Below are 18,175 nucleotides of genomic sequence, written 5' to 3'. Positions count from 1 at the left end.
CGACCTGGTGATAACCTTTTCTCAGTAAACGTCACGACTCGACTGACGGACTCTGGATGAACTCTTTCTTACAATATTAACAGTTGAGATCTGTATTCACGGCGCCGCACGTTCCTGTCTTTGTTGTACAAGTTGATTCTCATGAGCCCTGAAGGACAACACTGTCCACTTAACTGGGATCTAACATGGAGCGGGTTTGACTCCACATCCAGTCAACGATGAAGAAAAGGAACGTACTGGCGACTCTCCAGTAGATTGTTGAACGACTTCTATAAAAATGACTTTAACATTTCCCCCGATGCTCGGCCAGTGTGATTTCCAGCCTCACAGCCGAGGCCACGGAGGACGAGCCGCAGAGCATCACAGGTTTACTGCTGCACCAGGATTTAAAATGAGCACTTTTGTTTTTCATAGTGAGCCAATTTATGAGATCTTCATTTTATTTTCCACCAAAGACACAAATATTGAGATTTGACAGAGGTGACAACAGCCCCACGTAGGAAGGAGGATGAGACAAAAGATTAAAAGGTGGATGTAAAGTGGAAAACAGGAAACAGTCGGGGACTCAGGGGTTTTCACAGCCTCCTCACCTGTATCTTGAGCTGATGTCGGGGTTTGACCTTCTTCCTGAGCGGCGCGGACAGCGACAGCAGGCCGCCCTGGTCGACGTGGAAGCGGCGATCCTCGTTCCCGCTCACGATGTGGTAAGAGAAAGGTGCGCCGTTCCTCGGCGTGTCCCTGTCCGTCACCACGAGCTGAAGGACGCTGCTGCCGACCGACTCGCCCTCCTGGAGGAGACGAGGAGCAAAGGGCAATTAAAGCTTTTCATCAAGTTCTCTGTTATTACCGCCATTTTCATCTTTGAGGAAATATTTAAACAGCAGCAGACAGTGGAGACAGAGGGAAACATGGGGAGTTGTACTGTGTAGTGACCTTTCAGGGGGAGAATGGATAAAGTGAAGATAAACGGAGGATCGGAGCCTGAGCTGAAGCTGAGTCGATACAAAAATAGGTTAAAGTATAATTTGTGGAGAGGAATCTAACTTTCTGTTTTGGTGCTTGGTGTTTCTCTTCTTTCAAACTTCATAAGATTGTGAATACGTCTCCTCTGTGCGGCACGGTGGTGCAGTTGTAAGTACCACTGTTGCAGCGAGATAGTTCAGGGTTCAAGTCCCATGTCCTGCAGCCTGAGCCTTCGGGAAGTTTGCATATTCTCCCTGTGTTCACTCACTGTTCAGACACATGCAGGGGAAGTTAATTGGAGACTTAAAACAACTGTGAATGTTTTCAAAATTCCATAAATTCCACGTGTGTCGGCCCTTATCGCCAAAAGCTCTGTACAGTGAATCTGAGTTGTGAGCCTCAGGACAGAGGTGAGGAGCTGCTGCTTCATACCCTCCGGTCCAGCTCTGTCAAACAATGTTAGTTCTGCCTCCCTCGACAGAAACATCTGACAGATGCAGAGCAGCACAAAGCCAAACACGTCTCACAAATCTGATTAAACTCTGGAGTGAACCACGTTGGATCAGTCCACGTGTTAGTGTCTGGCCTGCAGGAGAGAAGACAGACTCCAGTGAGCGTTTTCCTGAAGTACAGGTATCAACACAGATTTATCACTGAGCTGCAGCTCTGAGGACTTTCACACACATAGTGAAGTAAGCGTCCATCTGCTGCTCTCAGTGAAATACGACCGCAGCCTCAGACAAACGCTGCACTGCAACAGATGTGCTCGTCGTAAAGAGTCGACGGAAGTAGACAAACAAAGGGACGTAACGGCAACAGGAGAGAGGACGCTGTGCAACACCTGCAAAGAAACAACTCATTTCCCCTGTTTCAGCAAACATCCATCTGCTTAATGCAATCACTGCTTTTTCTTCGTCGGGCCGAGCTGGCGGGGGAGACATCAGCAGATGGGACGATAACACGGCGTTTGGATTCAGAACCACACGGAGGCGACGCTCTGGCTCGGGAACAATTCTGTGACTGGACGGGAGTTTGTGTCCTGACAGAGCGAAGGCCAGAGCGACTTGCACTGTCGATGAGCGACAGCCAGCGAGAAGCAGCTCTGTGATGTGCGCCGGGTGTCAGAGCAACCTCATCCAGAGGTGGTGAATGCACGCACATCCTGTACTCAAGCAGAAGTACAGATACTTGTGTTTAAAGTGAAGTACACAAGTACTTCAAGTACAAGTGTAGGCTCTGAAATGTTCTCTAAGTATGAAAGTAAAAAGTTCCCCTCTGAAGGTCTTTTATTGTCTGTGTCTGTGCAAAGCAAACGGAGACTCATGTCACATTAATAAAGTTCAGAGACTCTTTCACTTCAACCACTTTGACTTCAAATCAAATAAATAAAAAAAAACTAAAAACAAAGCAAGAAAAGATTTCTGAGCTTGAATAATACAACATATTGAATGTAGTATTCTTCATTTGAATAAGTTCAGGGTCGGAGGTTTGTTGCTCTGCTTTGTTCAGTTGTGTTTAGGGTTAGGGCACACGCACACGCACACGCACACACACACACACACACACACACACACACACACACACACGCACGCACGCACACACACACAGCTGATCTTTCTGCCGTTTGAAGTTCAGTAACCTCGCTCTAGGTGCGACTCTCTGATGAGTTTGAGTCCTGAACTCTTTAATGAGCTCCGGGCGCCACGGGTTGCGATGGAGCAGCACTCACAGCTCAGCATCTTTCCCCCAGAGAGCAGACGGAGGATGAGAGTCATCACGGTACGGAGAGACGGAAACGACTGATCTGAGTGATTTCTCTTTAATTGTCTGGAGTAGTTAGTTCATCAGTCTTCGTTAGCAGCTCATCACGCAGTCGGGAGCGGAGCAGGTGGAGGTTCGCAGCCTTAATTCAATCTGACACGACTCAGGGCTGTGATTTCATATTCTCTGTCCCTTTCTGCTCATATTAACAAAACACACCGAGTCAAAGCGAGTCCCCCTCTTTGCATTTTCTCATCAAATTTCACACATGAATGCGACCGCGGCTCCCCCCCCCCACCTCCCGGGACACCGCGGGTTATTTGAGCTGAGGAAACAGGCAACTCTTCTCTGGGCTGATGTTTATTTTACATATCACTTGTTGACGTTTTGCGTGAGGTCGGCGGTTTCCTTCCACTGCAGGGCAGCGTGGTGCCGACAGCTCTTTCTCTTTTTATTCATCTAACCGCTCCAGGCTGCGAACGTGGTCGGTTTCTGAAGCTGTTTTTTTTTTCTCAACCACAACACGCTGCAATGAATCTGCCAGGCTCGTCTACGGTGTCCCACAGGGGTCAAAGCAATTAATAAAACAGGGTTAAAGGCAGAAAGCGTACTTTGAATCACCGGGAGCCGCACATCTGATGGATCTTAGGAGCGGAGATAGGATCAAATTGTGTATTCTGTGCAGCTTCAACGTCTCGAGTCATAAATTTATTCCATCCCGTAGAAAACGGTGAAGGTCTCACTGCATCATTTTTAAACGATGCTCTCAGGGGTTAAAGTTAAAGATAGTTCACTTCAAATTTCAGTTTCTTTTTCAAGCAAGTAAACTTTGTTAAACAGTGAAGGGAAACAGAACAGCTCAGTTTGCTACTGGCTGAGTGTCGGGACATGTGAACCGGGCGACTTGAGCAGGTGAATGATAATCGCTTGTCGAGGTGAATTGCATCATTGCTCGTTGAACGCGGAGGAGGTGACGCACACAGAAATCAGACATGTGGCCTCTGGTCCTGTGGAGATTGTCCATTAGTGGGACAGTGTATAATTATCATGTCCACCTGGTTCCAAGCAGCTATTATCAGGGTCTCGCTATGAAATCTGCAGCCACTGACAGACAAATGGGGCCAAACGTTCACCACAGTTGATAATCATGCTCCGGATTGGCTTCTTTCCTGTGTGCGTGGGTATGTAACGCTGCTGGAGAGGTTCAGGTTGACGTACCTGCAGCAGCAGATTGTGGTTGACCTGTGAGAAGACCGGCGGGTTGTCGTTGACGTCAGTGACGGAGATGGTGATGTGAACCGCAGTGGACAGAGGAGGATTTCCTTCGTCCGCCGCCTGCACCGTCAGAGAGTAGTGAGGGATCTGGAGAAGAGATGAAAATCTGTGTTTTTATTTGTTTTTACTTTCTTTTCTTTCGCCGTCTTTTGCTTATTTAATCAACTCCCCTTTATTCCCCATGCTTGTGAAATGATTCCTCCTTATCCGTGTCATTTCTCTGTATTCATTTGTATTCGTTGGACACACAGACGGACACTGACCTCCTCTCTGTCCACGGCCGTCCGCACCGTGACTTCTCCGCTGCGTGGGTGGATGGAGAACTGCTGCAGAGGGTCTCCGCTCACGATGGAGTAACGCAGCAGGTTGTTGATCGGACCGTCAAGATCAGTGGCTGCAACCTGGGGTGATATTTTTATTTTAGGTTGAGAAATTCTAAATTCTACTGTCGGGGGGTCAGACAAACAATACTTTGAGCTTCAATGGTTTGTAAATATGAGCTTGTTTTAGCTTCGGTTCAATATGAGGACACACACACAAAAACTACAGACAATCAAACATGATTTTACTAATAATCATAATTGTGTTCAGACTTGTCTTCAACATCGTGACGCCCATTTCCTGTTCTACAACATAAATTATAAACTTCAACCGCAGATTGATTCATTTGCCAAAGAGAAACTTTTGTGACTCATTAAAATGGGGATTTCTTTGAATAAAACTGATCCTGTGGCTTTTCACTTCCACGACTTGAGCTCAGTGTGACAATAACTCCTGTCACCTCCTCTGTCACCTCCTCTGTCACCTCCTCTGTCACCCCCTCTGTGACCGAGGAGCCTCTCATATTACGTGTAAACTGTTTCAAACGGTGACAGTTAACGGGGAAAACTGACAAAATGGAAGCAGGGGAGATTAAATGTCAAATATGAAACCATGTGATTACAGACTCGTCATCCGAGCGTGGTCGACCATCAGCGAGCTACTGAGCTGTGTTATTGCTGCGTTATCTCTGGTGCTGGACTGACAGACGACGGCTGACATGTTGTCAGATAACCATGAGTGTGTGTGTGTGTGTGTGTGTAAAATTGTTACACGTGTGCGTCATCGACAGATTGGCCAGATCATCTCACGATGCGTGGAATAATTAATAATTAATGTGTCATATTTCACACGTGAGTTTTTCTTTCAGTGTTTTTGTCTCAAACTTGAATTTTGATTTATTACAGTTTTTAATGTGTGTTTAGTTGTTTCTTTGTTTTCTGAGAAAATACGTTTTACCTTTGATATGTGAATTCTGAGGCATGTTGTGTGTGTGTGTGTGTGTGTGTGTGTGTGTGTGTGTGTGTGTAGGTGTGTGTGTGTGTGTGTGTGTGTGTGTGTGTGTGTGTGTGTGTGTGTGTGTGTGTGTGTGTGTGTGTGTGTGTGTGTCTGTGTTGGGACTGGAAACACTAAAGCGACAGATAATGAAGAAATATGAAACTTGGAAATATTTCATTTCGATCCAGAGATTCAATGAAAGATTTCTGATGTTTCTGTTTCTATTCACACTCTGAACACTTGGAAGACTCAGGATGAAGAACATTCATTTATTCAATGTAACCTTCACTTCAACTTTCAGCTCTGCTCTCTGGAGTGTGATACAGATGTTGAAGTAAACTTTACTGTAAAAATATGATCTGCAAGATCTGCATCTAAAAGGCCAAACACCGGTTTTATCCTTTAATATCTCGTGTAGCGATACATGTGTAAACGCTCTGGACTTCCTCCAGACAGTCCCTGAGTTAGAACTCTGGAGAAATGAGCTCGTTGTTTCTGCTTCACTGAAAACGTACGAAACAGAGTTTGTGAATTTTGTGAAACATTGAATAAGTTGAAGTTTCAGTGTAACCCCGTGTGTTGGTGCCTTGCTCTCTACCTTCATCACCAGGCTTCCAGGCGTCATGTCCTCCGTTATGTCAGCGCTGTAGTCGCCCCGTCCGAAAACCGGCGCGTTGTCGTTCACGTCCGTCACGTTGATGATAACCGTGGTGATGTCGCTGAGGGACGACTTGCCCCGACTTCCCTCCACAGACAAGTAGTACTCCCGCAAAACTTCGAAATCCAGCGGAGCGCTGAGGGTCAGGAGGCCTGAGGACCACAGAGCAAACACTACGTTATTCTCCCTGAAGAGTCTGAGAACATGAAGTTTTAATTTGAGCCGTTTGAAGAAAAAACACAACCTCTTGTAACCCGAGTTTAAAACAAGTGTGTTGTGTTCAGATTTAATGTTGTAGTGATGACATCTTTTGATTCGTAACATTTAAAGTACATCTAATAGAAAACCTCTTGATTTTGTTCCGTGTGGTTCTACGACCTCCTCACCTCCAGATGTTAGATTCACCGGGGGGGGGGGGGGGCCGTCATTACAAATACATGCTGCCTCGTCAGGGACACAAAACTTTCTCAAGTCAAGATCAGAAGTTCTTCGAGTTTTCTTTTCTTAACATAGTAAATATTTCAGGCTGAACTGAGGGAACGAATGGATCAAATTAAGAACAACACATAGAGCTGCGTGTATAAAACATGAAATCTCAGGTTCAGGTGTTTCTTTAGAGTCACAGAAGACTCAGGACTGTGGACGATATCGTGAAGCAGCATCACAGAGGATGAAAGGTTCAATTTACAACAAGGCCAAATATTAGTTATTTATAATAAAGTTTATGGTTAAAATATATTAAACCTCACTTTCATTTGTTTTGTTTGATAACGACATGGAATCATTGCCAGTTTTTGTATTTATACAATCTGCTGATGTATCGGTATCTGAATTTCTTTACTCCCTCATATCGATATGAGATCAGACCAGAAAATCTAAATCGATCAGGATCCAGCAACATTTCAATTTAGCATAATGGCTTTTTTAAAAATCATTTAGCCAAAATATTGTAAAAACAACACACGTCCTTGAAGCGTTCCTACACTGCTTGATATTTGTCTGGTCGAGGCAAAAACCCCAGTTTACACAAAACTGAGAAAATTAGAAACCTTGAATGTAAAAAATTCACCTTTAACTCAATAACACGTCTGAAATGATCAATGGATTCATGGTTTTAAAATGAAAGACCAACTAGACCTGCATAACAAGTCAGATTCCACTCAGTGTAACATGAGCAGCATTTAGCTGAATTCATTCTGGTTCAGATCCATGATTCACAATGACCTTCGTCCTCATTCAGACCCTATTCTCTTTATCCCCCCCGTGTGTGTGTGTGTGTGTGTGTGTGTGTGTGTGTGTGTGTGTGTGTGTGTGGTATCGTGTGACATCTCTGGTGACCCCTCTCTTTTGTCATCTCAGTGAAGTTTAACCTTTCGGGAACCACACGTCTCTCCACAGCTGCCGGTCTCACGTGTCCTCTGTCATCCACACGTCTGATTCCTCTTTTATCGCTCCTGTAAATTGAGGTTCGTCTCTAAAGGGACATTCTGTGCTTTCCTCCGTCTGTTCGGCCCGGCGGGTTTTGAACTCGTCATTTATCCGATGTGCTGCCGACCTGCTGAACTTCAACAGATGGATTCTCTTCACCTCCTGCTCGCTCTGCTCTGATCATTTCATCATCACAGCTTCGAAGGGAGTGTGATTTTTATTGGTTATTACTGACGCGTCTCTGCACTGACAGAGTGACAAAGAAAATCAAAGGTTATTATCATTACTGCTATAACAGAGCAGGCAAGCTCAGGGAGAACGGAGCAATTGATCAGTTGCTGGGGATGAAAATATCATTTGTCAGAACAAATGAGCGATTGATATTTGATATTTGATATTTGATTTGATTTTCAAGCTAAAATACTGTTGAGTTGTGACGGTTTAGTGCAATAGTTTGTTTTTTGTGTGTATTTTCATTCCTGTTTGTCTCGTTGCTCATTTTATCTCAAAGAAAACGACCTTTTCTCTTTTCAGTCTTTCTTTTTTTATCAGTTTTTATAGATACAATTAAAAACCAGAGATCAGAAGTTTGTAAAAACAATGCTCATCGCTGTGAACAGGCCTCAGCGAAGCGCACACAGCCCGAGTGTATCTGTCGACAGGCTCACGCTCTCCAGCAGAGCGGGGGGGAGACGCACACAGCCTGTTTTCTGGGCCTCCAGCCAGTGTCTCCACCGCGCTTCATAAGAGAAACCAAACCGGGATCCAACAATAACATCACTCCACCATTCGCCTCAAACTAAACACCTCCAGGTCACATCGAGAAAATAATTCGCTGCTCGTACACACACGGCTCACTTTATTGATTTTTCTGAGATCAAGGAGATTTGACAGCCTCCACGCTGTGTTATTTATTCATCTGTTTGTTTTATTTATTCTTATTTTCTACCTTCTTCAGCCGAGAAACAGCTGGATCAGCTCCAGGTTTTCTGATTAATGCGTCTCGTTCGTGTTCGTCGTTTCTTCACCGGAGTTCTGTTTATCACACAGCAGATCGACTCCTTCTTCACGAGGCACCAAATAAAGTTTGAGTTGTTCACTTACCGGCTCAGAAAGAGATGAATACTGAGTTTCTACGTTCACATTTGAGTCACGGCTGACTCACAGTTCTGAGGCTCTGATTCAAACTGACATGTTTCCACTCGACAGCTACTTGTCCCAACAACTGCAGTAATTCTTCCTTCTCTGACAAGTGTTTACTAAAAAGTATTGTGACCTACTTACCCACCCATCGGTCATGTTAACCTCTTACATGGGTTATTGGTTAAGAAAGAGTTGTGAAATTCACAGTGTGAAACATTTAATTTTGTCCTGATTCTCCAATGAATGAATTGTGAGCTGCTCTGTTCGGAGGTGACAAAGTGAACTACACAAACAAACCTGTAAGTTCTCATCTTTTCAGTCTTTTCTCTTACAAAAGTGAACAATACTGTTTGAAAACACTAAATCTAATCGTTAAAGCATAAATCTCTCGTCTCTTAATGACGCTTGTACGTTTTCTAAAGCCAAGTCAAACCTTAACGGACTCATAACTACTTTAGAAAAACACAATCGGCTACAAAAACGTATTCTCGCTTGAAGGAAATCATTTCAAAATGAGGTGGATAGAACTTCAGCTGAATAAGTACAGATGAGCTTTATCCCGAGTGTTTTAAAGAGAAGAGACTCGTGGAAATTGACGACTAATTAGTTGGTTTGGAAAACGTGCGTCTGGTGCCGTTCCCTCCGTCATTAACGAGACAGATGCTTCCCTGAGCTTCTCTCTGGGAACATCGGGAACCACACAGAGAACGACGTGGCCGTCCCGCTCGGCCCCTGCTGAGTGAAATACTCACAGGAGCACAGATTATCCCCATGCGATGCACTATTTACTCCAGTTTGAATCAAATTAAAATCGACTGCATCCGGCTGTTAAAGGATAATTACTGAGCCTGAGCAGCCCAGAGAGGGAGAGGAAGTGCTGACAGATGGACCAACGCTTTGTTACACTCCTGCTTTACCCCGGAAATAAAGTTTGACGCCCCAACAGGGTGAACAAGTGAGGACGAATGTGTCTCCGTCTAAAAACAGACTGAGTCCATGTGAGAATAAAGCAGGAAGCTTCACGGGAAGCGAGTAGACGTGTTGATGAGGTTTCTAACACGTGACGGACGTGGAACTGGAAGAACACAAATATCTCAGGATGAAGAAGAGGAGCCGTGTGTGTGTGTGGAGTCACTAGGACATGTGGGAATCAGAGTCATTTAAGTTGACAGGGACAAATCACCTTCACTCGGTTTCTTCTTCCTGAGAAGCTGCTTCACGCTGTGCAGAATGAGCTCCTCACCCAGTTTCTTCTTCGTGAGAAGCTGCTTCACGCTGTGCAGAATGAGCTCAGGCTTCTTTCAGTAAAACACAGACACGAACCCTTATTGACAGAAACCTGGCAGCGCGAGCAGCCGCGCAGGAGCTGCAGCACACGAACCAGGCGTCCGTCAAAATGCAGGATTTCAAACTGGTAGAAGCACAATGAATCTGACTCATTAGCATAATTACCTGCACAATCAGGATTTACAAGGACGGACGTCAGCCTCTGCTGGGATCTGCCGCTCACGTGGTGTGAAAGGTGGAAGGAAATGTGCTGGATTGTTTGAATGGGAATTATTTCCACGCGGTTCTGTTTCTATAGAGCAGCAGCAGCTCGGGGAGCGCAGCAGTGGCAGGTGGTGGAGGAAGTGAAAGGCTGATGGGAAATCAGTGCCAAGATGCTTATTCAGGGAAGAAAACAGGAGTTTCACCTGTTTGCCCGAGAGGCAAAGAGGCAAAGACTCGTTTGGCAGCTTCAGCCATTTTGAACTTTTACAGGATTCTCAGCCGAAGTTAACGAAGAGAATCTGGTTTTCAATAAACCTGCGTTCATGACCGACCTCTTCTTCAAAGATCCTGAGACTCACAACAATAAAACTCAACAAGCTGAATAAAGTTCAACACTCAGTTGTTAATCAATTAAATCAAACTGCACTAAACTGGCTTTTTAATGTCCAGAATTAATTATTAAACACCAGCATCATCCACTTGTAGGAGGAAACATGAGCAGCTGCCATAGTCCTGATGTTTCATTTAACCACAGTGTAACCTGAGATGTGTCCTAACTCCTCCAACACAAATGAAGCTCAACTCTCCAGAAACGTTCTTCTCCAGTTTTCTCAATGTGCAAAAGAAACACACGCGGTCGCCATGGTGAATATCCCTTGTAAAAATTGAAATTCATATATGCACAACACACTCACACCAAAGTTGTGTCGTGCACAGCGACAATAACAATTTCACTGAGTAGTTTCTCGTATTTCACACGTTCCTCTGTTCTGCGCCATCACATCACAAACCCCCTCGGTGATTGTGGCACATCTCCGCCGGCACGTCGGTGAAACCTCAGCAAACCTGGCACCTGCAGTAACATATGAGAAACTGCAGAGTGCGAGGAGTCTGATCAACACCTTCTGCTCAGTGGGCTCACAACCGAAGCCTCTGGCTTTTAGCATCTTCTACTATTTTTAAAATAATATTAAATCATTCAGCGGACGTGAAAAAACAAAACTCATAAATTATCGGCAGTGGTCTCGTCCAGACAGTGACTCATTCTCCTGTGATTACACGGCAGCTGAAGAAGAAACTGATTCACAATTAACTTCAACAAAAGCAAATGAAAACTTTGTTGTGCAAATCACATTCATGTGAGCCCGACAGATGGGACGGGGACAGTGAGTCAACAGCGAGTTTCTCACGAGGCTCCTCCGAGAACTTAAAGGCTAATTCAAAGTTTAAATGGATATTTCACTCAACTCCTCTGGATCCTGAAGCCTTAAGGTTTCACAGCTTTTAACGCAGGTGTGAAGGTTGTTCGGGAGGAAACACACATTTCATTTGGGATCAAATTAAAGCAAACAAAGAAGAATCAACCTCACGGTGAGTTAAATAACTAAAACACCACTTTATATTCAGATGTTACTGTTTATTAATAATTCACAATCACTACGAGGACCAGGGAGGTTATGTTTTCACCCCTGTACTTTGTTTGTTTGTTTGTTTGTTTGTCAGCTGATTACACAAAAGGATGAGACACAGGCCGTTATATTTTTGGGGCAGATCCGATATAGACATATAGACATATAGTGTATAAAGATGGACGACATGACAACGCCTGAAAAATTAAATGTGGCTTCATAAGGGGCCTGACGGGCCTCGACGGAGGTCTGCGCTCTACTGAGGGACTTTCTACTGATAAATCATCTGCAGCTAATATCTCACTCACTACTCCCATCTGTCATAGATATGGATGCTTTAAAAAAGTCCATCTAAACTTTAGAAAGTTTAAATAAAGTTTTAATGGGAACACAGCACAACGAGGACCAAACACTCAGAAGAGCAGAGGTTTGAATTCCTGAGCAGCTGAGTTCCCTGTTAGTGAGTAAACAAAGAGGAGGAAGTGGGTTTATTCCGTGTTCGAGGACGATCGGGGGATTTATTGATTAGAGGAAGATACAAACATTCACAGTGAGAGAAAACAGAAGCAACTGAACAGCAGGAGACGTCCAGTAACTCTCCTCCTCCTCCTCCTCCTCCTCCTCCTCCTCCTCCTCCTCCTCCTATTGTCCAGACGCTCAAGGTCTCACATGAAATAACTCGACAGCAAAACTTCAACTGAGGAACTATTTAGTTTCTGATTCTTGACTGATTAGGGGACCAGCATCAGAGCCGCCTCAGGTCTTTATCCCCGAGGACTCTTCTCAGCCGGGTCATCCAGGCTGCAGAGTTCTGGATCGCCACGTCTCTGCTGTTTCAAACTTTCAAACTCTCCCTCAAACTCTGAAACTAAATGCAGCGAACGATGAACATGGGTCTCCTGGCTTTTAATAATTTATCGGCAACAACAGTCCAAAGAACAAAATCCAGTTCACTCCCAAACTCTGCAAGTTTTAAAATCCAGCCGGGGACAGAGCACGAGGAAACTCTGGACACCAAAACTCGACCACAAACCTCAACTTGCATCAAAAGAAAGAAACTTTTATTGTTAAAAAATAAAATGAACAGGCAACGTTCACAGCTCTGGACTACAATAAAGAAAAGTAACTCAGAAAAACAGAGGAGGACTTTTATAAAAGAGCTTCTGGCCGTTTAGGCGTCTAATTACCCGCAAAGTTTTTCAATGATGAGGCAGATTCTAATTTATAACTTCGCCTGCAGCGTTTCACACTGTGGCCTTCGTCTGGGAAGTTAAGTGATGAACCCATATTAATATCCACAAAATATTGAATTTAATTTAAAGACTTCACTAATTAACCGCAAATATGTGAAACACTCATTAAGAACCTGAGAAGGAATTTAGATTAAATCCTTATTGCTTTTATGACCGATCCCCGTTTAATGACTCGGAGCTAAAGAGGAAGAGGAAAGTTCTGCTGTGCGACATGTTGAGGTCCAGTGTGACCACGAGTCTCAACTGAATCTGTATCTGAGGATCATGAACTGATGCTTCACCAGGACCAGTTGTGTAAATCTGTAGATACGATGAGGAAGATGAACACTGACCTGTCCTTGAGTCCAACAGGAAACGTCCGTCCTCGTTACCGGACACGATGCGATACACGACAGGTTCCGGCCCTCCTCCATCCGTGGTGAGGGCGGAGACGCTCAGCACCTCCACCCCCACCGCTACGGACTCCGGGAGCTGGGCGGTGTACTCGGAGCTCAGGAAGACGGGCTGGTAGTTGTCCAGGGAAACCACGTCCACCGTCATGGTGGCGATGGAGTAGAGGTGACGGGGCAGCCCTCGGTCGGTGGCTTTCACCTTCAGCTCGAAGGAGGGCGGGGTGTCTGAGGTCAGAGGTCGCTCCAGACGCAGAACCCCCGAAAACTCGTCCACAGAGAAGTAACCGTTGTCTCCTGCCAGGAGGGAGTACTTCACCTCGGAGTTTATTCCTGCACAGAGTGAACACACAGAAGTGATTAATAAAATAAACTAATACCAGATATTGATCAGCAGCAACAAAACAGATCAGTTCAGTTTGAATATTCACTATATTTATTTGGAAATGACCAAATTACATTTTCTTTGGTTTCATCCTTGTGATGAGAGTAAGGATATTGAAAAATACGCCAGGAAGTTATTACTGTTCTCATCTGGAACAAAGGCACAGCAGAGAAAAGGCTGAGAGAGTTTCATGGTGATTCACCTGTAATTTGAAAAATCATGTAACTCTCAAGGAAGTCTAACCACAATCTGACCAAGAGCAGACGACGTCTAACAAACACGTGTGTCACAAAAAGAAAACAAGTCTGATGGAGCCACTAAACAATCAGATTATGTTGTGGTTTGAATCCTGGATGTCAGAGCACGAGAGTCAGGTTGAATCATAAAATCTAAACGGTTGATGAATGATATAAAAAACAAAAACAAGAAATGCATTTATAGTTTTAAAAGTAAAGTAAAAAGAACTGTGCTGTGAAAACAATGCTCTTCTAAACTATGCTTTACTTTTCTATAAGGTTGAAGGCCTGCACCTTATGTATGTATACATGTTTAGATTTTAGTATTTATGATCACAAGGTGAAGCTGAAAGCTGTTAAACAAATACTACAATTCAAGTTTTCTTTATTTCTTTTAGGCTGCACTTAAACCGATAAACCTTTCGACCCCTTGATGTCAAAACAGAGATTTTCAGGATATTTTTTTAAATTCCCTGAAATCAGACGTGAGGAAAAACCAGGAAGCAGTGACGCATGTGGCAAAGCTCGCAGGTCGATCCCTGGCTTCACCTGATCCCTGAACACCGTGCACACGCCCCTGCAGGGACACGTTCCTGCCGTTTGTGTGTAATTACACCGACTGAAGGGGCGTGCCGCGATCAAAGGTCAACATTTTTAACACAAAGCTCCGATAAACACAAGGTCTGAGGTCCAGCTGCTTCGTGTCGTCGCCGGTTTCTCACTTTTCTCAAGTTTCCTGGTTGCTCGAGAGACAAAAAAATCGAAATCTGCACAAATAAAAACTTCTCGGACGAGTTTGACTCTTATTACAGATGTTCCCACATGTTTTTTCTGTCATGTCTTGAGACAATCGTCTTTGTGGCCGATCATCTGTGTTTTCGAGACATTTCTTTGAGAAATAAACTCCCAAGAAATTTGTCACTCGTCACCGTCGCTCTGTGAGAAAGAGGACAAGCTGCTGCACATCTGAGGGAGTGGCTGTTCTGTCTGCTGCTGTTCCCTTGTGTGTGTGTGTGTGTGTGTGTGTGTGTGTGTGTGTGTGTGTAAATGTTTACCCGTCAAACTTCTCTCATCTTTGTGCATTCGTATCAAATCCTAGTCTGTGTTAACTGCGACTATCAAGTGCGAATCTGTGTTTTTGTGCGTAAACAAGTCAATTTGAGCGTAAACGTGTGTGTGTGAGAAGTAAAGTCATTTGAATGGCACATCACACACACACAGGCATCACACACACATCACAAACACACACATCAGACACACACACCTCCAGTGACTGAGCAAAGTGCTTCTGTGTGATTTTACTGTTCCAACACCTTAAAAAAAACCAAGCAACCATCAGAGGCAGCGAATGAATAAAACATTCAAAAACACTGCTGCGGAAATTTGCACCAAACGTTGCCAGCTCATTTAAGTCGGTAGAGGTTGGTTCAAATTGGTTTGGTGTTTGTTCAGAGCTAAAAAAAAAAACAACAACGGTGTGATCAAATTGTTTTCTAAAAACACTCAGAAGACAGAAGTGGGATTCAAAATAAGAGGCTTATGTAAATCACAGGAAAGAGAAAAATAGAAATAAGCAAAAGGAAGTCATGAAGGAGTAATAATAGGATAATAAACAAGGACGGAAGAAAGAAACAAACACACACGGAGGTTTGAGAAGACGTTTACGTGAGAAGAGGATTGAAGTTTGTCTTTATGTGAACTCTGGAAGTACCTGTAAAGAAATAAACTCTAAAAGAACAAGGTGTTTTTTAATCCTGGCACCAGTACACTAAATTGAAGATGTTTTTCAGACATGATTAGGACAAAGTGTTCCAGAGTTTCCCTAGAGTTTCACTTTCACAAAGAACGCAGCAGGAGATTTTCCGTTCAGACACGTTCACAATAGAAACAGGACTAGAGGCATCAACAAAAGCTCTTGACTCTCATCGTCTTTCCAAGATGAAACCTTGTCTGCGTCTTCTACATAATCTCAGCTGTCAATCATGATGCTTCACCCAGTTTTATAGCATCAAATCACTAATCAAAACCAGCCTTTTTGGAAAAATGAGCACTTTAACATACATCAGTGTGTATTTTGACCTTTTAGTTTGGTCCATGTCCCATCTGATAACATGGAGGACGCAGCATATATAACTCATACTGCAGCCAGCCACTAGGTGGCGATCAAGACGCTTTGGCTTCACTTTTGGGAGCTGTCATGTCGTCCATCTTTCTATAAAATCTGCGTTTCACACATTCTTCAGCTCTACGTCAGAGAATAAATGACACTTCCTGAGTATCACAGGTTTGTGATTGAAGTAAATGAGGCGGTAAAAAGCTGAGAGAAACTAACCTAAAAAAAAAATCTAGTTTGAATATGTTACAGGAGAAAGGAAAACACATCAGCCCCTTGTTCTGCGTCAGCACGCACCAACACACACTGGGATGTGTTTTCAGTCAACGCATCAGGTTTAATTTGTCATGTAAAATATTTTGGATGAAATCCGATGAAAACAAACACTTTCACTCCCAAGACGAACACTTTAGGATCAATGTCCCAAAAAGTCCAAATAAACGACTGGACAGGAAATGAGAAACGAATGAAATGACCGTGGCCTAACGAGCAGAGTGAGATTTTAATGTTGACACGGTTAAGAGTTAAAATCCTTCATGACAGAGCTGGAATGAAACCATCACGTGGGTGTTTCAGGAATGGGAATGGCTCAGTCTTTCATTGTGTTAAGGATCAGTAATAACACACACACACACACACACAGACACACACGGACAAGCCTGAGCATTAGGCTGTAATAGTGTAAAAAGGATCAGTGATACCAGGACGAAGGTGTTGCCACAACATGTTCTGGCCTGAGTGAAACTACATGTTTATAATGTTCTCTCTGTTCTTGGTGTTGTGACTCTGATTTGCATGTTCACCCAAAATGATGATAGAAAGACTCAATGGCGGCGGCGGCGGCGGCGGCCTACCGGTGTCTGGGTCTTGGGCGTATATGACGGCGACGGGCGTCCGCAGGGTGGTGTTGTCGAACACGGTGACCTCGTAGTGGCTGGAGGAGAAGCGAGGCGGGTTGTCGTTCATGTCCTGGATCATCAGCAGGATGTCCGCCTGGCAGGACCGGCCCCCGCCGTCCGTCGCCTTCGCCACCAGGTTATACCCCGCCTCCCTCTCACGGTCCAACACGGCCAGAGTGAACAGCTCGCCTGGAAATTAAAATTCAGTTTTCAATGTAAATCATAAATCATTTCATTAAATGTTTCTTGTACACTGGTCGTGTGTGCTGGTGTCAACAGGAAGTTGATTGTTTACTAGTTGGTTCTTTAGTCTCAGAAAATACAACGAAGGAATTAAAACTAAAGTGAACAGTGAGACAAAGGATTTCTTGTCTTGGACTCGTGGAACAGTTCCTGACAGAAAGTGTGAACGAGGCTTTGTATTCGCTGCTGGTCGTCGAGTCGTAGCTAATAAGAACCAATCAGGAAGAAGCATTGATGACTGCGTTTCTAACAGTTTCAGTTTTCTCCCGTCTAGATTAAAACAGTTTTCAGACTAAAACGTTTCCGAAAAAGCTCGGAGTGATGTGCTTTAAACGTAATAATGTGGATGTAGCTGCTCTGTTAGTTTGGCTAAAACCTGTCCGATATCTTCCAGGTCGATCGGCTGCCGTCTACGACGAGAAGCAGATGTTTTGACAGAAATGAAGTGTGATGGATGTGAGCGCGCGGCCCCTGGAAACGGGGATAAAAACACACGACAATAGAAATGTTTTTTGGGCCCTTGTCAGCGCGGAGCCGGTCTGAGCAGCTGCAGAGTGCCGATGGTATCGCCCAACTCAAACACTTAGAGGGAGCGCTCGTGTTCGGACGCCAAACACGCAGCATCATACCTGTCCTGTGGTCGAGATGGAACTTGTCTGCGTCGGGACCGTGGAGGGTGTAGGAGATCTGGCCATTAGCGCCCACATCTGGATCTGAGGCGGAAACCTTCAGCACAAACATGCTGGAGGGCGAGTTCTCCATCACCACCTCTGTGTACACCAGCTGCAACATGAGGATAATAATGATAATCACACTTTTCTCCGTGAAGCTACTCGAGAAAATATGTGATGTATAGCAGAGTTTAACTTTTTCAGAGTCTTTGAAGGAAAATTATTATTTTTTCCAAGAAACATTCACAATTTAACAATTATCTGCTCTTCATTTCTATTTTATTATAATGTTTATTTGTATACAGCAATAACCAATAGCATGTTTTACAGTACAGGTGGCAGGAGGTTGACCAATATTTTATAGTCGTCTTAAAAAGTTAAATTAGATCCAAAAACCACAAATATTTCTTCACTGAAAGGTTAATGAGATTCTTTATCACTGAAGGTTTTATGAGTCGCTGGCAGGCAGCGTGACTCTCTGGCTCAATATTCTCAGATTTTATTGGCACAATTAAGAAAATGTGCAAAGAAAATACAATTG

The 18,175-nt window shown here is 44.1% G+C and overlaps 1 protein-coding gene across 3 annotated transcripts in view; it reads right to left on the bottom strand.

Moving 5' to 3' along the window:
* The window catches only part of fat2 (FAT atypical cadherin 2), a 73,261-nt gene that overhangs the window by 18,046 nt on the left and 37,040 nt on the right, over positions 1-18,175 (bottom strand). For all 3 annotated transcript variants that reach the window (XM_034597217.1, XM_034597218.1, XM_034597219.1), the window contains 7 exons: positions 17,593-17,746; positions 16,676-16,909; positions 13,031-13,420; positions 5,915-6,126; positions 4,263-4,400; positions 3,943-4,086; positions 591-788 (listed from right to left, as the gene is read on the bottom strand). In XM_034597217.1, the coding sequence (XP_034453108.1) occupies positions 591-788; positions 3,943-4,086; positions 4,263-4,400; positions 5,915-6,126; positions 13,031-13,420; positions 16,676-16,909; positions 17,593-17,746 (1,470 nt within the window). The remainder of the gene's footprint in view (positions 1-590; positions 789-3,942; positions 4,087-4,262; positions 4,401-5,914; positions 6,127-13,030; positions 13,421-16,675; positions 16,910-17,592; positions 17,747-18,175) is intronic.

This window comes from Hippoglossus hippoglossus, chromosome 10, assembly GCF_009819705.1.
Source record: "Hippoglossus hippoglossus isolate fHipHip1 chromosome 10, fHipHip1.pri, whole genome shotgun sequence".
NCBI lineage: Eukaryota > Metazoa > Chordata > Actinopteri > Pleuronectiformes > Pleuronectidae > Hippoglossus > Hippoglossus hippoglossus.
Note: the sequence above shows the minus strand (reverse complement) of the source record. Positions and strands in the feature narration are given on the sequence as shown.